Source organism: Gracilinanus agilis, chromosome 1, assembly GCF_016433145.1.
Source record: "Gracilinanus agilis isolate LMUSP501 chromosome 1, AgileGrace, whole genome shotgun sequence".
NCBI lineage: Eukaryota > Metazoa > Chordata > Mammalia > Didelphimorphia > Didelphidae > Gracilinanus > Gracilinanus agilis.
The window spans coordinates 411,402,905-411,424,435 of NC_058130.1; the positions used below are offsets into that span (position 1 = coordinate 411,402,905).

General features: G+C 34.3%; 1 protein-coding gene across 1 annotated transcript in view; it reads left to right on the forward strand.

The window, feature by feature from the left end:
- Positions 1 to 1,245: 1,245 nt before the first annotated feature.
- RIT2 (Ras like without CAAX 2) overlaps positions 1,246 to 21,531 on the forward strand; it is a 500,982-nt gene continuing 480,696 nt past the window's right edge. Inside the window, exon 1 of the mRNA XM_044657845.1 lies at positions 1,246 to 1,348. Within this exon, the coding sequence (XP_044513780.1) occupies positions 1,246 to 1,348 (103 nt within the window). The remainder of the gene's footprint in view (positions 1,349 to 21,531) is intronic.

Here is a 21,531-nt window from a genome sequence, read left to right on the forward strand (position 1 = left end):
TACATAGGAAAATGATTTTCATATTCATTCTCTAAAATTTTGAGTTCCAGCTTCTCTGTTTCCTTTTCCATTCCATCCCTCTTCCATGAGATGGTAATCAATTTGATCTAGGTTATACATGTTCTATCTATCATGTGACACCATATAATTTGGAAGTACTTTAACTCTGCTCCATGCCTAAAAGCTTTGAAATCACAGAATCTGGATATTTTGTCAAATTATCTCTTTGACACAGGGCTTCCATGTTTAAGAGAGTGGAATCATGTATATGAGAAGGAAATGACAATTTGATGCTACTATAAGCATTTTACCAAATATTTATTGAGTTCTTCCTTGTTTGATATTCTACTGGTTACTCCATCCTGCTTCAAATAACTTTGGATTTTATATGAATAGATAAATAATAGTGAGCCAGTTCAGAGACCTGCATTTGATATGCATACCTCAGTTTAGCAAGAGGAAACATCAATTAATTCAATTCACTTCAATTCAATTCAATTTAAAAGACATTTATAAAGTGCCTACTATAAGGAAAATGCTTTAGAAATGTTAATTTCTTGTCCTAAAGCAACCTCAATAACTGCACCTCAGTGCTTTCACCTCCAAAGAGAGATCAGTCACACTAGACATTTCATTAAAGACAAACAGTGAATAAGGCTAAGGTTAAAGAACTAGGAGATCTGCAAAACACACCAGAAATTCTTCATAATTGGATTCCAATTTTTTAAAAGCTTTTCCCTTTGAAACCTGAACTGTAGCCATCAGTCCATGAGCCAGGATATTGCTGGCTAAAACTCCGTTTCATTCTATCTTGGCAGTGTGGATATGCCTGAAAGTAGCTGACTGCCAGTGGCATTGATAACTGTGACTGTGCAGAAAAGAGAGAGAGAGAGAGAGAGAGAGAGAGAGAGGCTCTGATGAAAGAGACATAGAGGAAAAGGGAGCCTGTTTGCCAGAGACAAGAGTGAAGGATCCGGAGGGAGGGGTTGCAAAAGGGAGATTTTTATTGGAAGCAGTTAAAGTGGTTGCTATGAGACCTGCTCCAGCAAACAGAGGCACAGCAGCCAGCCTGAAACTGATTGTTCTTATCTCTTTTACGAAATCTTTCTTTTTACACAGTTTTTGAGTTGTTTAATATCCTAGCAAGCACCTGACAGTGGTGAGTTTCTTCCACCACCACCCCTCCCCATCCTGCTCTTTCTCTTCTTCCTTCTCCCGTACTACTTCTTCAGTTCTTGCTGTAAAATGGAGATAGAGAATGAGACCATCTGCTCCTCAGGCAGCTCCTCAGGAGGGTCCAGAGAGTACAAGGTGGTGATGTTGGGAGCAGGGGGAGTTGGTAAAAGCGGTAAGTTTTTATACCAAATGTTGGGTACAGAGGGATGAGGGAAGTGGACAACTTTAAAGAGGAAGGAAAATGATGCTGCTGTTGCTGTGAGGATTTACTGCTTAGTTAAACTTAAGAGTGGTAATTGATGACCAGCTGCTGATGAATCAGCTGAATTTAGTTGCTGATCACAATGCTAAATGGAATTCTAAATGAATACTTTCCCCCTTCATAATTCATATATTTATAATTGAGAATTGTTATTTATCATCATATTATCTTTGTTAAATGGTCATGGTGTTTTAAGTGGTTGGAATAAGTTGCAGAATTGGTTCTTATCCTTAATGTACTTACTTATCACATTGATGGAAAAGGAGCATAATTTTGGGAAAACATTACTCAACTTGCTTTCAGAACTGGGATCAAGACCTAAAAGAACTATTGAAAAGTCACTTTTAAAATTTCTAAGTTTTGATTTCCTTGTGTGAAAAATAAAGATATTGAGAATACCACATATCACAGAATCATTGTAAGATAAATATTAGATATATGTGATAAATTAACATAGTGACTGTGAGAGTCACACTCTTTAAGCCTAAGTTTCTTTGTATCTAAAATCAGTATAATACAAGTTGTGCTACCTATCTCAGGTTTTAACAAAAGAGCTATGTAAACGTGACCTATTAATACAATATGTGAATGTGGAAAATTCACTTAACAACTGTGTCTTATCTTTTTTTTTCATTTGGAGAATGGAAATAATAATACTTACATTACCTGCTTCCTGGGGTTTATGTCAGGAAAACATTTTGTAAGCTGTAAAAGACTGTTTAATTTTGTTATTCATACAGAGTGGTATAACTATAGAGAACTAGACTTGAGTTCAAATTGTTCCATAGACAAATTTTAGCAGGATGAAACTAGTCGTCACTTAGTTTTTTTCAGCCTCTCTGTTCATTTTCATATCTGAAAAAGGGGTTTCAGTCTCATAATAACTACCTTGAAGAGTGCCAAATGAGAGAACATGCAACGTGTTTTGCAAATATTAAAGTGCTGAATAGGAATAGGGCCTGGACTTGTGATTTCATTGATAGAGGCAACCTCAAGATGAAGAAGCATCTTCTTTTACCAAATCAGGCAGGAACTTTTTCTTAGAGGTGCCTAGGGCACAAAGAGTTTAAGTGACTTATCCAGAATCATAGAGCTAGCATATGTCAGAGAAAGGAACTGATCCCAAACTTTGTGAATCTGGATCAAGCTCTCTTTTTACTAAAAATTTCTTAATTTATAAATAGTATATATTTAAAAAATACATTATAAGTATTAGTTGTGGTTGCTACTGCAGCTGTAGGTATTGTTGTTAAATCCCCTAACAGACTACAAATCCACTGAGATTAGCTATTATTTATTAAATAAAAAATATTCATGCCACCTGGACCCTATCTTGCATAGAATATACACCAAATAAATGTTTTCTGAAGTGTTTCTGAATTTGGAGACATGTTATAGACATGCTCAATGAACTTAGAGAAGGTTGACAGGCTAGTGTATTAATTGTTTCCTATTCCCTTCCCTTTGTCTGGGAATGAGAAATGTGTTGAAGGATAGAAAATTTGAGGGATGTGAAATTAGAGATAGCTATGAAGATGAAAGAGATAGCTCCCCTGTGGAAGCTGGCCAACTGAAGCAAACTTTGACAGAATAAAGTTAAACTAAAAGCCATCAGAATAGGGCATGATGAAGTATTCACACACACACACACACTCACACACACATTAGATGTAGAGTTACTGGAGGGGATTAATAAGGCCAAAAATGACATATTAGAAAGATGAGTATGGCAGCAGCATTTGAGTCTGATTGGATTGAGAAAGCCTAGGGGCAAGGATGTCACTGAAAGGGACATAATGATTTCCAGGCACGTGCTTAAGATCCACATTAGGGATCTAATTGTGGAAGTGTCCCAGTAAAGAGAAGGACTCAGTCATTGTGGAGAGAAAAGCTACAGGCTTTAAAACAACTTTACTCTAGGGTAAAACAAAGTAAAGTCAATTCCAAGATTCTGTGAATGAGGAAACCAAAGCACTGATGGTTTCTTCCAAAGGAATAAGAAAGGGAAAAAAGGAGAGAAACATTTAGTTTGAGGAGATAGCAAGGTGTCAGTACTGGGAGCAAAATTAAATGGAATAGGGAAGTTAGGGAAGAGAAAACAAGGTTTTAGAAGTGCTCTGCATTCAAATGGTTGTCAAAACAAACAAACAAACAAAAAAATGAGTCACCTCACCCAAGGAGAAAAGTCACAAAAGAAAAGTTTTACAATTGTGAAATGACTAAGCATTAAAGAAGCATTTCCAAGGTGTCAGGACTAAATAGCTTACATGTGGTTATATATGCATATATACTTGCTTACATACTGACACCAGACAATATGAAGGCACATACATACAAGAAATATGTGTAATTTATTCCACATGCAAACACATGCATTTGTTATCTCTAATTGGTACATGCACACATTTACACATGTATAGAGACACAGAGATACACATGTATATATACATACATACACATCCATGTGGGTATAACACATACCTGCTGCAATAATGTGTATGTGCATGCACACGTGTCATGAAAATATGCATATATGGAACTAGAACACATAATTTTATGTTTGCGTGTATTTGTATATGTGTATGTGCACATATACAGACATACACACACATATAAAATAGAAGAGTGAGTCAGAATATGAGAAATCCTGAAAAGGATCAGATAAAGAAGAAGAAGAGAGGGCAAAAGTGAAAAAAAAAATAGAATAGAGGGAAAGCTGAGAGAAGAGGGCAGGACAGGAAAGGAGAGGAGAGGGAGAAAAAAGGGGAGGATTGCACTTTGTAGATTTTAGGTGACACAGATGCCTGTAGCAATCACATATGTGAATTATTATTATTATTATTATTATTTTATCTTTTTTTAAAAATTTCTATTTCTTAATGAATCTTTGGGAACTGGGGAGATGTAAAGATATGGAGATGAGGTGATTATATTAAACTCTGACCTATGCTATAGTAATAGCCATGCAGCTAGGAGAACATGATGATCTGGAATAAAGTATCTTTCAAAGTAGATATTCTATTATTAGAGATAATTGCCCCTTTACCATCACATATAAACATGCACCTATGCCATCTCTAAATATGAAGTATTTGATTAACTATTGTCACATATTTCCAAAGAAAATCCCATCTTTGCTTTGCACACAAAAAAAGAAAAAAATGCATTGACCATAATTAGATCTTCAGGAAATTACTTTTCCAAATGTGATAATGTTAAATATGAGCTTCTTAGTCAGTATCATCAGCCTCAACAGGAAAAGGAAAGAGAAAGCCAATTAGTCTGACTGCAGTAATTATATAAGGCAGGAATACTTTATTTTTTATCCAGAATGTAAAGTATATTCTCCTACAATAGCAAATTAAAAAGAATGATGCAGCCAAATGTTTAGAATTATAGTTTATATTTATGTGACTAAAATTCCTGGGCTGTGATTCTTTACTCCCATTATTTATCCACTGAAAAGGGCCATCAATATTCAGGAACAAGTAGAATATAACTTCTGCATTTCCATGGTCCTAGAAGTGGAATGGTTAAGATTATTTAAAATTAGAGCCTAAAGTTTATGCCACTTCCTTCTGTCATAGATCACCTTTCTTTTAGCAATTCACATGATTTGGTTCCATTCTTTGATTGTTCTTTATTCTTCAGTTAACTAATGAGAGGCAACATTTTTTTCATTTTCATCTTTAATGTGTTAATTACAAATGTAGATTTCAGTTAAACAACTTTTTTCTCCAACTTTCTCCTAATCAGAGAACCACACTTATAAAAATTCATAAGCTAAAGAAATATTAGATGATTCTTATGCTCAACAACAACAAAAAAGGACCAATGAACTTTTTCTATCCATCATTTCACCACAGACCTCTCTGTCAGAAATGGGTTTTGAAGTTCTCCTACAAATTTGGAAGTTAAGTACAATAGAATAATGAAATTTCCTGAGAGATACCCTGAAATTGCTTAATGTTCACAATATAAAATATTTTGGTAAATTTATGGTAGGAAAACTGATAAAATATTTGAAAAAAATCACTTCTCATACTTTAGGCATCAAAATATACTAAATTAAAGACTTGGACTAGGTAACATCTAATGCCCTTTATAACTATGAATTCTATGATTAGTCAAAATTATTTATTGATATCATTTTACTAGTGGAGATAGGAGAGAAATATGTACTATAGATTAAGTTCTTTGCCCTCAAAATCACAATAACCTATTATGAGAAAGTTAGGGATATTTAATATATAGGTATGATTTTCTGAGTCAAGGATTCCTGAACTTTATGGAAACCCTAATGTTTCCTAATGTTCTAGGTAGAGATAGAATCGAAGGGTGGAGGAGACATATGGCTTTTAGGCATATAGCATTTTAAAAGTTTCTGTAAATTCTGTTAATTTTCCTTTCTTTTCTATCCCTCTTCATGTATATGTAGATACATATGATATGTAGATATACATATAGCCACCTATAAGGCATTACATGTATGTAATATGTTGTATATGCGCATGTTTTGTTATAGAGAAATAAGTAAATCTTTGAATCTTTTGGTTGAAAGGGAGGGATAAAGGGAAGTAGGTATCAGGAGGAGGAATGAAGGGAATGGCTGAATGTAGGGAAGGAATGAATGAGGTAGTATATTGGATGGTAAGGGAATAGATGGGGGTATTCAGGAGAGGCAGCTCAAAATAGGCTAGACACTGACACTAGAGACAGAGGATACTGGGGAAGATAGGCTGAACTCTGCAAGGCAGGAAAGGTATCTCTATAGATACAAAGGATTTGGACCAGTCAGAAATATTTAAATCTCCCTTGAAGGCTTCTCTTTAGTTTCTCGAGTCCCTTGAGGGAGGAGTCAAAGGGCTCCTCTCTGCCAGTCAAAATGATGGCAGGAGGAAGTCTCGGGTAAAGACTTCCTGCCATGATGGATGCCCGCAGTTCCCTCAAGAAATAAAATAAAATGATTCCTTCCCTCTTCAGCCCTTGCCTTAATTTTCGACACAATGATCCACCAGAGGGTTTGAATAGGTAACAAGAGGATTTATTAATACCAGGGTTAATCAGAAGGAGAGAGGAGTTTAGGGTTTTGTAATAGTCACTAGGGAGAAAGCTGAAGGTGGGGGATAGCCTGAGAGAGAGCCTGCTCTCCCAGTCAGGAAGATTTGACTGCCTTAAAGTAAAGTATTTGCTAGATCAATAAAGCAAGGGATAACTTGATTTAAGGATATTCTACTTGCCTACAGAAAACTAAAGCCCAATATCTAATCACCAAACCAAAACCACCCTTCCTCCCAGAGCCCAAAGGGAAATTGGGGGTTGGGGGGTGGGAATAACAGGAATGTTAATATGGAGAGGTCAGGGTGAGGTCCAGAGAAATCAGCCAGGTTCATATTGCCCAGAGACACAAGCACAGGCCAAGCCCTGTCAGCTTTCTTCAAACCTCAAACTCCAACTGAACTTTCTGTGAAGATCCTAAGACTTAAATGCCAGAGCTGTTTACATTTGACTCTTGTAAGAGCAAAAGCCTCTGTTTCATCCTTGAATTACGGTTTATACATGAGTAATATATAAAATGTATACATGAGTATATACATGAATATGTCTTCATGAAGGAAAAATTAATATCATCATTAGCAATAGCTCCTTTCTCACAGGATTGTGGTGAGGATCAAATGAATTAACATATTTAAAGCCCTTTACAAACCTTAGAGTGCCATGTAAATGCTAACTAATAAAAGCTAATTACAAGTATGGCCTTTGACTTGCTCCAATTTCTACTCTGTCCAAAACAATGAAAACACACACACACACACACACACACACACACACACACATTTTTAAGGCACTCTACCTTAGTTTTTACTAAATGGAGGATATAAAGGATATTGTGAGTGAAATACTGAAAGGCACAGAAAAGCAAGTTAAGAAGAAACACAAAGAGTGCTGAGAAAATCTGAGGGAAATATTCCATTCAGACAAAATTGCTGGAGGAGAGATACATTAACTTCTTAGAAGACAGAAGTAAAAGCAGACCCCTAGAGGCAAAAGTATTGACTTCTTGTAAACATGGCAGCACTGCACTCTTCCCTAGCAGCTAATTTTTTTTGACTTTTCAACATAGAAACATTGTTTGGAAACTCTCAATGTATTATTTTCAGGACTAAGGGACTATCACTTATTAATTAATTGTGTCATATCTGGCAGAAATGTGGGTGTGGGCTTCTCAGTCCTCTCAATCATCAATCAAGTGGAATCCCTGATTTAAGGTTGAGAGTCCACTTGAGAAGAATCTTTAGAAGTCTCGTGGCAAAACAGAAAGAAAGGTTGAATTCAGGAAGACATCTGTTCAAGTCCAACCTATAGTACAATATGTACTATATAGTACAACATAGTACTATATGAATCACCACCTCTCAGTCCTAAAAGTCTCTCAAAGAGTGCATATTGAATAGGAAGTGACAATCTGTCCCACTAAAAGAAAATCCTTGTTTCTTTTCTTGTACTCATGAAAATACAATTCTGGTTACTTAAGAGAACAACAAAAACAAAAACAAAAAAGTAAAAATTTTAAAACACTTCTTTCAAAGCTCCAGCTCCATCCTTCAATTTTACATTGACAATTTCCCACTAGGAAAGATGCTATCAATTTTATTGAGGTTCAAGTCATTTCAGTGACTTGGCCAAAATCATATAGCTTGCTTTTAATCTTATAAATGATTTAAAAAAAACTTTTATAAAAAAAGTTATATTCAAAATTCATTTGTGGATCTTGAGTCCAATGGCTTGGTTGACGCCATGTAAATCCCTGTTTAAACAATCTTTGGCATATTATGCATACACACGTATGTATGCATACATATAGATTCAAACATATACATATATATATATACAAGTATTCATTCATTAGGAACAAAGAAAATCACTACTAGAATAATTTATTCCTTTTTCTGATTCTACAGCCACAAAGTGGCTACTAATTCCATTTTCCTATGGCCAATGAAAACAAATTGGGGGAGAGGGGGGTCACTTCATAGTATAATAGCAAGTTCATTGACTTTGGAGTCAGAAGACATGGGTTCTTTTTCTTATTGTTTGACCTTGGGGAGAGAATTTTATCTTTTTCATCCTTAACAAAAGCTAAGAAACATTTACATTGTTCCAGATCAAGTACTAAGTTCTCTGATTACACCTACAAGCAGAAAGATGGATAGCCATTGCCCTCCAGGAACATATAGTTTATTCTAATGGGGGAAGATAACATTTATAAAAATAAGCTCTAAAAGAGAGTAAAGTGGGTGTGGGTGATAGTATATAAATATTATTATTTATTATCCTCTTTCATATATTTTATGATTTAGACAAAATGATCTTCAAGCATTTCTTTATACATGATACCACATGCCCTATCTCTGGCTTTAGTTAGGTTTGCCACCCCCATCTCTACATGCTTGAATTCACTCTCTTCATTTCAATCTCTCAGAAGACCAATTTGTCTTTACATTTTGATTCAAATCTCATTAGATCTTTCCTGATCCCATTTTCTCTATCTAAAATATTACCTTTTATTTATTTTATATATAATTGTTGTACATATATCACCCAAATAGTTTCACTTGTTAGAATATAATCCCCTTGAGAGCAAGAGAATGTTAAAATATTTTTTCTAACCTCAATACATAGCAAAATTCCATGTACTGAGTTGATACTTAAATGGTTGCTGATTGATCTAAAATATAATGTTATAGATAATTTCTCCAGGTGGTTTTTAATCATTATTGAGTTCATATAAATATATGTATGCATGTGTACATATTTGTCTAGGCATTTTTATTATACTTCCTTCAACTTTAAGTTTTAAAAGTTTGGTCATTTTATCACTGTGAGTGGTTTCTACAATAACGTGTATCATGGTATCTCCATAGTTCCTGAGCCATTCTATTCAATAAGGATACAAAATTATTATCCCCTCAGATCACAAATTTAGAAAACTGGAAGAGACCTTACGTTCTGGTTATATGAACCTCAGCAAGCAAATTAATTTCTCAGAACCTCAATTTTCTCATCTGTGAAATGGAAAAAATAGGATCAATTGCATTTGTCATCAGAAGGTTGTTCTGAGGTTCAAATGAGACAATGAATGTAAATTTCCTTGTCAATCTTAAAGCCTTATAAACTTAGATTTCTCACTCATGTCTGTCAAGAGGACAGAAAGGGTAAACTTCTTTGCATTGTACTTGTAGAATCTAACCACAATGTTTCTTTATATAAAAAATGCATTACTGAAAATATAGCATATAAGCTTTAAAAAATAAATCGGATCAGGCCCTAAGTACATAAGTGTATTATATTATGCAGAATAAACTACCAGTGATTAGTTATTATATAAAGGAAAAGAATTCTTTTTAAAGTGAATGAATTTGCTCTGCCTCTTCTCAGTTCATAAATGATATGGTTGGTAAATGTAGATTTTTTTCCTGTAGAACTTTTTTAAAATTCTGAATAGCTTATCTATAGTTTCCAAAGTAAACCATCAGAAAAGAAAACAAAGCAGTACCTCAACAATGAATCTTGATGGTCATGTTTACATGGGCAAAATGAAAAGGTGACAAACACAATATATAATGTAATGGCAAGAACACTTGATTCAGAATCAGAGCACCTGAGCCAAATCCTGGCTCTATTATTTACCACCCGGGAAACTGTTTTCTTTTTAGCTTTTTGGCTATTCAATAAGAAAATAAATCTACATGATTGCAAAGATTCCTTCTGGCTCTAAACAGGATAATATGACCTAAAACAGGATCATATGATCTAATCTATAATAACCCGGATTAATGAAGCATCTGTTCTAAGGTCTAAGGTTAATGACAAAAAAAATTTTTTTAATAGAAAATCAACTCCTAGGGGCCTCAATGGATTGAGAGCTAGGTCTAGAGATGGCAGGTGCTGGATTCAAATCAGATCTCAGATACTTCTTAACTATGTGACTCTGGTCATCACCCAAGTTCCATTGCCTAGCCCTAACCCTATTCTGCATTAGAACCATTGATTCTAAGATGGAAGGTAAGAAAGGATGGGGAGGAGAACAACAAGAAAAGGAAAACAAGAACAAGAAGAATGATAACAGGAAAAACAACAAGAAAAAAAAGAACAAGAACAAGAAGAAAAAGATCAAGAAAAGCCTAACTCCTGCTCTCCAGGAACTTACAGTTGATTAAGGGGAAGAACGTTTACATGTAAAATGATGAATATATACATTATAAACAGGAAAAGGGAAAGAACATTAATCTCTAGTGGGAAAAGAATCCATTGTTGATGGCTCATGGGGCAAAGTTAAAAATTCTGAAAGTAAGAAAAGATTAGAGAGAATATTCTAAACATAGAATAAACCTGTGAGAAAGCATGAAATTGGAAGATATAAATTTAGGTTTGGGGATCAATTTTGATTGGAATGTAGAATGTTTGAGACATGGCAATGTGCATGGACAGCTAAACTGTAGTCAGACTGTGAATGGATTTAAATGCCAATCTGATGAATAAATTTAATAGAGAAAGTCCATTCTTTGTCCTTTATTCTTAAGCTTTTAAATCTGAAACATTAGAAATTATTTTCCCAGGCTCTTCTCTTCACATTTTCTAGACACTCATGCTTTAAATGCCAAAGCCATAATAAGGAGAAAGGAAAAAAAACAAATTTTCAATACTGAAACACATTGGTTCATCCTTAATTGTACCCATTAGGCCAGAGATATCACTCACTACCACTGACTCAGCAAGAAGTGGCTTAGAGGTCTTTAATGGAGTCAGTAGAAAGTGAATTCATTTTTAGATACTTAGACAAGTAAAAGAAGAAATACAATTCAGAGAGGAAAACATTAACTAGAAGTATTTCCAAGATTATATATGCTATTCATTTAAGTTGATATAGGGCAGGTTATTCAGCCAAATGGCTATATCAGAGATCTCCATTTATTATTATTATTAGCATTTTTGTGGGGGCACAGACTACTTTTCATCTAATTTGATAGAGAGGAAGTACAATATGCTGAAAAGTAGCATAGAATATTAAGGTTTGAGGGGGCCTTAGGATTTATCTATTATAAGGATTCCTTCCACAAATAGAATTGTTGGAGATCTATGTACTTGGAAGGGGAAAACAATACTTCTTTATTTTTAATATATTAGTTTCCATTTATCATATTAGTCATTTTATTTTATTTATTATTCTGATAAAAGACTCATAGATTTCACCAAAATTAAAGAGAAGTCCATGATCCAAAAATTTAAGAACACTTGATTAGTCTCACCCCTTCATTTTCATAGATAACTGAAATTCAAAGAAAATAAAATGATTTCTCCAGTGTGAGGAAATAAGTAAGCAGTGGAGCCATCACTTAAACCTTAGGTTTTCAAGTTTTCTCTGCCTCTTTTCATATTGGAGTTGGAGTCTGAATATTCTCATCAATGGTATCTTATTATTTAAATGACTTTAGGCAAAATACTTCACCCTAAAATAGGAACAATAACTATGTCACCTGTATCACAGAGCAGCAGAATTTGAGTGGTACAGACAGAATAAAATAAAATATTAATGGATAATTGTTAGATTCCAGCCAGTCTTTCAAAGTTATGTTTTTGTGAAGCCATCCTTGATGAAAACCCCTTCATCTGCACTGACAACATATCTTTTATTTTTGCTACTATTATGAACTCATTATATTATAATCTTTTTGTTTAAGGAGGAGTAGGGCAATCCTAATTTCTTTGCCAAAGGGAATTCTAAGATAGGAGTTACTGTGATGTGGATCAACAACTGTCCTCATCTTATAGCCATATAAAGTCTGTTGGGTGCTCTCAGATTTTCTCTCCCAATTGCCTTCATGACCACCGCCCTTAAGTTTTATTGTTTGAGTAAAATCTGAGTCACACAAATATAGATTTAAAAAATCATGATACTAGAAGTAGGCCAAGGCTCAGAGAAGTATTTTTCTGGCATAATAATATAAATAATTATGAAAATAATAAAAACATGCATTGATGTTGTGTTTTTACCTTAAGGCTCCCTATTTAAGTACTGAGAATTGCTTTGCTCATATTCGTTTAATTTTTTTTAACCTTTACTTTCTGTCTAAGAATCAGTACTTTGTATTGGTTCTAAGGCAATAAGTGACTTGTCCAGGGTCATATAGCTAGGAAGTGTCTGAAGCCAGACATGAACCCAGGACCTCCCATCTCTAGACTCTCAATCCATTAAGCCAGCTAGCTGACCCTGATCATCTTTAAAAAGATACTTTCCTCTACTCTGACTCCCAAATCTAGTCAGTAACTGTATCAACCATTCATTGTACTTTTAAATCTATTCCTTCTGTTCCATTCCTACTCTCACCATGCCATTTCAGGCCCTTAGATATTCATGCTAAAATGGATTTAACAAATGGTCTGCTAGCTACTAGCCTCTTTTCACTTCAACATATGACACATATAGGTCCCAGAGTAGTTGTATTTAAATACCAGTTTATATCACTGTCATGGATGCAACTAGATATCATCAGGTAATAATAATATGTCCTCATGTCTCATAACCTGAAGAAACTTTTTTCATTTTCTTTTTAAGTAGAGTTTAAAGATAAAGACTGTTTGTGTCTCTCTGTGGGTAGCTGAAAGAAACTTTGAAATTGATCTGAATCTATCATAATAGGAGTGGAAATTAATATTCATTAATCTCAATCTTAAGGATTGCATTGTTTGCCTTTTGTCTTAGAATATATTTCAAGAGTATCCCTTATACCTTCTCTATCAATAAGAAAATCTGGGAAGAACTAAACAGACTTATAGAGTCAACCCCCTCCTTCCTGGACTCTGGAACCTATGCTGGCACCTATAAAAAGGAACCTAGATTCCCAAGTCCATTACTACTTTCATTCTCATTTCCCCTCACCAGATACTTGTATGCCAGATATCCATCCTATTGCTGTATATTCTTAATACCACATTGGCTCCATATAATTTGTACTTGAAGCTCCTTTTTATGTATTGTCTCCAACAATGTTCTTTGAAAGCTGGTGCTAGTTCACTTTTTGGTTATACAGTACATAGCACATAATATAAGTTTAATACATGCTTTAAATTTATTTATTCATTTATAGACACAAATACATATGTATGTGCATATATATAAATGCCTATTATATGCATATATCTCATACATTAGCTATGCTGGGTGCTGATGACAGAAAGATAAACAATAGCATTGTCTCTGTCTTTTAGGAGCTTATACTCTGTTAAATATCATGAATACAAATGGCATTATGAAAGATGAAATATACATGTGGAGTAAAGGACTGAATGAAGGGTCATAGGATATATGAGGAGGGGAAAAATAATTTTCAGACAGAAAGCTCAGACAAAGCCTCTGAAAGGAGTTATCTTTATTGAGTCACTAAAGGAATAGAAGTATTTAAAAAAGAAAAATTATGAAGGGAATGTGTTATAGGCACATTGAGAAGATTGCTTGAAAGCAAGGGCATAGAACAGTGTTTAAGAAGAGATCAAATAATAGGTAATAAAATAGTTTGGCTGGAATGTAGATCTCGAAATATATTATCATGAAATAAAGATGCTTGGATATGGCTTGACTGGTTAAAACAAATTATTAAAATCAACAAAATGGCAGGAAATATTTTTTTAAATTAATTTATAAGCAATGGGGTAAGCAACTGAAGGTTTTCAATCAAGGGACTGATATGACTATAATAAGATTATTTTGAAAACTATATAAAACAATTTAAACAATGAAGTCAAAGAAACAGGAATTAGTATTAGGCCATTATAATATTCCATCTAAGAAGTAATGAGGATCTAATGAGTTGGAATGCAGAAGACGAGACAGATATATTAAAATAAAAGATTCTCAGAAATATAATCAGTAGGACAAGACAACTGATTAGATACTGAACTTGGGAGAAAGGGGTAGGTAAAAAAAATCTAATTTTGTGTGTATGTGCCTGGGAAGAAGGTGATTTACTCAATACTACAATAAAAATAGAGGAATTTATTTATTTTATTTTTTAAACCCTTACTTTCTGTCTTAGAATCAATACTGTGTACCAATTCCAAAGCAGAAGAATAGTAAGGGCTAGACAATGGGGGTTAATTGACTTGCCCAGGGTCATGCAGCTAGGAAGTGTCTGAGGCCAGATTTAAAACTAGGACTTCCTATCTCTTGGCATGGCTCTCAAACCATTGAGCTACCCCTAGAAATAGGGGAATTTAAAGGATGATAAGGCACTAAACTAAGCTGATAAAAAACTAAACCTGAGATTCCAAGGAGGATAGGGGTTGGCAGAAATACAATTTAAGCTGTCCAGCAGTCAGTGAAAAGTGTCAAGACTGTAGCTCAAGTGAAAAAGTGGGTTAGGTGATATGGATTTGAGAATAGCTTGAACATTAATAGTGAAATCTTAGGAAGTCAACAAGTGGTGACTGTGATCTAAGTGGAGTAGGACAGAAGGCAGAATATAGAGGGAAAAGATAACAAGGCAGAAAGTAGAGCCTTGTGGGGCAGGAAAACTCAAAGGGACCTCAGGATTATGATGAAACAATGTAGAAGACAGAGTAATCAGGAAAAGTAGAGATATATTAAGAGAAAGGAGAATTTACGGTGATTAGTTTTAGAAGAGAGATCAAGGCAGAAGCCAGATTTTTTAAAAAATCAAAAAATAGGTAGTTAGTAATGGTGTCAATGAATAGTTGAAGACAGACTGCCGAAAAGTTTAGAAGTGAGATATGTGACATTGAAATGGCAGAGTGGAATTCTAGCTGCAAGATAGGGGGTGAAGCCACAGTTCAGAATTCCAGGGGGGCCCTGAGAACTCTGGGAGAGGGGGCAGTTTAAGGCAGTTAAGAGCAGTTGGTTCCTAGAATCTGAAGCAAGCAGTTCACTCTGTTTATTGGTCCCAGATCCTGGTGGCTTTTGAGGGGCTAGAGGCTTAAATCTGAACAAAGCCATTTAAGTTCCTAGCTGCCAACCAACTTTACCTTGATTTGACCTTCAATCAACATCTCAGTTATCTTTAGTTATTTAGATATGAGAAGATTTATAGGTTTAGAGAGCTAACTAGAAAATCTAGTTACCGTTTCCCCTTTGGGGGGAGGGGCTGCTTGGACATAACAGTTTAGGGCTTCCCAGACCTTATCTATCCTTGTTTGATCTCCCTTCCTTCCCTTCCCCATGTATCATTAAACCTTTAATCAATTGGGAGCTGTTGCCTGGTCATATTTAGGGAAATACTCACAAATTCCTCAAGCTGAGTTCCTACTGCCTGTAGCCCAAAAGCAAAGCCTTTCCTCTGTGCCTGAAAAGCCTCAAAGACAGCAAGCTTCTCCTACTCTCCTACTCAAACCTGTGGGGAAATAGTTTAGAGAAAGTTAACATCTTTAGTTTTGTCCTTCCTAGTTTCCTGACTGAGCCCAGAAGATAACAGATCATCCTCCATTCAGTAACTGTTTTCCAACTGCCTAGTGTGAGGGGGGGAAAGTGAAGGAGCACTCAGCAAGATTCTACCCCTCCCTTCAGTCAAGCCTGTTAGTGGGTGAGACCTGATGGCTACAGACCACTGGCATTTTACAGCTTCCTACAAATATAACAGATATAAAATAATAGCTTAAGGGAGAACAAGAACAAGAAGAAACAATGGTTAAGGTTCTCAGAGAATAATGACATTCTTTGCCCTATTCTATTAAAATTTTATTAGTGACAGATGAATGAATAGAAGTATGCTTTTTAACATTGTAGATGACAGAAAGATCAAAGAGATCAACAGTAAACTAGATACAAGATTTGAGACCAATATCAATAGACTAAACAATGAGCTAGATCCAGAAAAATGAAATATAGTAAGGTTAGTGGCAAAATTCAAAAATAAATAAATAAATCGCAAAGGCAGATAATAGATCAAAAATGGCTAAGAAATATAGGTCAGATAAAGTAGTCATGTTATCATTCACTGTGAATCAGCAATACATTCTGTATTTCGAAAAGCGAACACCAATTCTGACATCATTAATAGACATATATTAGAGAATGATAGCTAACAGGTCCTCTGATCTTTTTCTGACCTACTCAGCCTACATGTGGAGTATTATATTTTGTTCTGAGAGATTTTTTTAAAAGTATAGTAAGAGTCTAAAAGATTAAAGGATTATTAAAGATTTTAGTAACCTTGTATTTAACAAAGGTAAAAGTCCAAGTTTTAAAAATAATTCAATATTTTATAAAAATTATTGGGAAAACTGGAAAGCAGTTTGGCAGAAAATATATATAGACCAAAATTTATGCCATTTATCAAGAAGAAATAAAAATGGATAAATAAAAATGACTGAATCATAAAGGAATATATTATAAGCAAATTAGAAGAACAGAGAACATATTACCTATAAGATTTATGGATAAGAGAATAATTTATGTATAAATGAGAGAAAGCATTACAAAATATTAAAAAGATAATTTTGACTACATTAAATTGTAAATGATTTGTATAATAAAATTAATGTAGCCAAGATTAAAAGGAAAGAAGTAAGTTGGGGGAAAATTTATAAATATTTTCTCAGATGAAGATCTCATATCTAGAATATATAGATAACTGTCAAATTTATAGAAATATGAGCCATTCTCATTTTATAAGTGGTCATAAGAAATGACTGTTTTTTAGAAAAAGAATTTAAAGCAATATATATATGAAAAAATGCTCTAAATCATTATTTATAAGATAAATTCAAATCAAATCAAAACAACTCTGAGATACCATTTCATATCTATCAGATTGCTTAAAATGATTAAGAGGGCAAAATGACAAATGTTGAAGGGGATGTGGAAAATGGGGACTCAAGTACATTGTTAGTGAAACTGAACCAATTCAGCCATTTCAGAGAGCAATCTGGAATTATACACAAAGAGTTATTGTGTATTCCTTTTGACTTAGCAATTTTACTTTTAGATTCATTTCTTATGGTGATCAAAGGAAAAGGAAAAGAAAGTATATTCTAAAATATTGATAGCAGTTCTCTTTGTGGTGGCAAGGACCTAGAAATTGGAGGGGTACTCATTAATTGGAGAATGGCTTAACAAGTTGTCATATGATTGTGATGGAATACAATACCATAAAAATGATGAATATATTAACTTGGGGAAAACATGGAAAGGCCTACAATTAAATTATGAAGCTGTGTTCTTTGCTCTACTGCTTGTGCTATATCACATCTGAGTTCCTCTGAGGCTGGTTTAATACATTGTCATCATACCCCAGTGAGAAGAGTCTTCCTTGCTGTCTCTCCAAGCCGTTCTGGACCAAACCACTGTTTACCCCTATTTCTGATGGTTCTGCTGCTTCAGGGTTCATTTTGAGGTATTTTTGTTCTGGGGTAGTTTAGAGGGTAGTTAGTGGTCTCCCTGTATTTCTTTCTCCCTCATCTTTGCCACCAGAAATCAATCCAGTCCATATGCTTCCAAGGCCAGCTATAGTGGTGTTTCCTCTGTGTAGAGAGTCCTGACCATTCCAAGAAGTTAACCTCTGAGTTCTTGGTCAATTTAGACTTTTTCTACCATTTGTTTGATAGAAACATCATTAGAGTAGATGTGTATTAGTATGTGTTTGTTGGGGTAAGGAATGCCTGGAGAGCAAATTTCCCCTATTATAAAGTAGATTAGAAAGTCATTTGTATTTTATGGAACTGGAGAGATGCTGAGGATATTGAAAAGGTAAATAATTGGTTCAGGTTCATATGTAAAATATGACAGAGTTGGAAAACGCACTCAGGGTTTTATAACCTGTTCTCTCTCCACTATTCCTGCTTCAACTGTACTATTATATAATACAAAAGCATAGTATTGGTCTTTTCCACATTTATATCCCTTATCTCAAAATCCTCAGTGTATAAGTCATTTAGCCCATGGATCATGACATTTAACTATATCTAAATCTATATTTATATCTGAAGATCTTGATATAAATGTGGATCTGTAGTTATTCTTCATATCAACTAACATAATATACTTCACATGTTAGCTGTTCAAAGCCAGATTTGTAGCACAATGATCAAAACACAAGAATTAGAATCAGGAAGAATTGACTTCAAATCCCGTTTCAAATACATATTACCAATAGGACTCCAGGAATCATTTAAAATGTATGATTCAGTTTCCTCATCTGTAAAATGGAGATAATAATAACCACCTCGAGAATTTATGAGACTACAAAATAAAACAATGCCACCAAGCATGATATAAACCTTATATAACAAATATTATACCTATTATTATTAATATTTTCATAATTGTTGAACTGAATGGACTCCATTTTGGTCATCTCAAATAGAGTCTAAATGAAAGGAGAAATTGTCGAGAATGGCACAGAATCATGTCCCTCTTTTTCCAGCTTAAAAGAATGGGCAGTGAAAAGTAAAGAAGATAATCCGGGAGAAAAAATAGCTGTCATAACATTGTTGGAAAAAAAAATTAATACGATTTCTTCTTTGCCCCTATGATCTTTCTGCTCTGTCCCTTGCTATTTACCTTTTTACTCTCCCCTGTTTGGATTATGTTATCTGTCTCTTTGAAGAAAGAAATACATTTTTTAAAAGAGAAAATGACAATTTATCGTCAGCCTTCACCTCTGCCCAGGCACCTCTTTCACATACATATACAATAAAGGCTAGAAAGGTTGGTATGTTGCATGTGTGTGCATTTCATTAAAACAGTCTGCCAATTATTTTTCATATAAATGCAAGTGGAAAATGTTTTTCTCCCTGCATTTTCAGTTGTGATGCCTACAAAAGAACTTTACTATCTCCAAATTCTCTATTGAGAGCTATATATCTGGATGCCATTCCTTAAATGTAATGAATTCCTTCACTAAGAGGATGATTTTCTCAAAGTTTTTTTTTTTTAGATAAAAGCACTGAAGCAATGTTGGACTCCTGATATTTATTGAATATTATAAAAGTAGATGCTATAGGTAGGACGACAATAATAACAACAATAAAATAATAATTATTATTCCAAATTCATTCCATGTCCTAATCTTTCCTGGGGATTATACAAATAGTATATAACTTTTGAGAATTTTAACAGCTTTAAACCTGGAATCAAGAAGACCTGAATTCAAAACCCAATTCTGTCTCTGTGACCTGGGACAAGCCACTTAAATACTTTGCCTCAGTTTCTGCAACTGTAAAACAAGCTTACATATTTAGTGCTATCTACATGTTATTATTATTATAATTATCATTATTCATTGGCAGAGAGAAAGCAGATAATGTGACAAGTATGAAATTAGAAAGACCTTAATTAATGCCCCTTACTACTATCACTTGTCCTAGAAAAGACATTTATCCTTTATATGCAATTGGCAACCCCCTAAGATTTATCAGATGATTTATATTTATACTATACTGAATAACTCACAGATCCTGTATCCATAAATGGTAGAATATGCCATATGTACAAATTGATATGGAGTCATGGAAACCCTGGGAAATATTCCAGAAGAAAGAATATTGGGGAGTTAGATCTTAAAGAAAGCACTTACTATTCAGATAACAAAAAGACAAATGGATAATCTAATATATATTATCTTGCTCTCTAATTGTTCATAGCTCTTGCCTCTCAGCTCATATACTGATTATTTTTTCTTACTTTCCTCTGACTCTAGCAGTTATTAATATTTCATCATAATCATGGTCATCACCATTATTTTTGTTGTTGTCATTATTTGGTCTACACCTGTAATGTCATTGGACTATAAAGCAACCAGTGTGAAGACTTCCTCTAGCAGTGGAAAATTAACGTGCCTTCTCCTCCCTCAAGTAGATTTTAAACTTTATCTAGGTGGGGATGGTGCTCACAAAGTGTTTTTTTTTTAATTCCCCATTACCTCTAGCATGGGACTGAGCACAGACTAGACATATAATCTCTAATTCTCATTTGATCATGCAGAAATTGTTGTGATGAGAAAGACTACTCTAAAAAAAATATGATGTGGTATAAATACAACACAATCTTACCAAATTTGATATTAATAGTTTAAATGCTCATGCAAACAAACCCAATTAATATTTTAATGAGATCCAAATGAATCTGGAAATATTTTACTTAAAAACATTGGGTCATCAGTAAGTCCTTGTTTTATTGACCTCATGTTCTACTCAAATTCATTATCATCTGGCATAGAAATTATGAGTGATGGACCTGGGTCCACACATTGTGATTCAAACTCCAGCTTTTGTCTGACACTGCCTTGTGACCTCCTCAACCTGGAAAGCCTTTACATGTGTGGCTGTATTACTTAATCAATTAGACTTCACCAAACTGTCAGATAAAAATCAACAGAGCTTCTTCCGCCCTCTAAAACTAAGAATCCTGAATTTATACCTCTTTTGTGAGGCTCCTGTGGAAGAGTACTTCATCATCTATAGAAGAGGGAAAGGAAATATTTTTAAGTATGAATATAGTTGAAATCCTGGTATTTACTTACCCAGAAATCTATCACAAACTACTTGCTAGCTTCATCCCCTTTTCCTTGCTGACTTTGGAAGAACAAATTGATACTACTCTCAGTTATCATAGGTTCTGCTGTGGGAGGTACACTAAAATGGCCTCTTAATCTTTAAGATTCAGATTAACCATAGGTGAGATTTTAGTCTTATTATCACCCTACCCCACCCTTCTATTAATCTCAATCCTATATCTCCCAAGTCCATATTATTTGCATTCTCTTTCCATTGGGTCTAAACTTTTCTTCTTTCTAGGCATATCCCTGTAATATTCCTTCTATGTTTATATATTTAAAGAACCCTAGTTTCCTTTTGAAAGAAATTGTATTCTGGTCATCATTTCCAGTTTTTTTATGATCTCCACACATTGTTACATCAATGGATTCTTATAAATAATGACATTTCCTTATTCTATCTAACCCCTTTATAACTTTTGATGTAGGTCTTTATAACTTTTGATTTAGAAATCACTCCTATTCTCTCTCTCTCTCTCTCTCTCTCTCTCTCTCTCTCTCTCTCTCTCTCTCTCCCTCTCTCTCCTT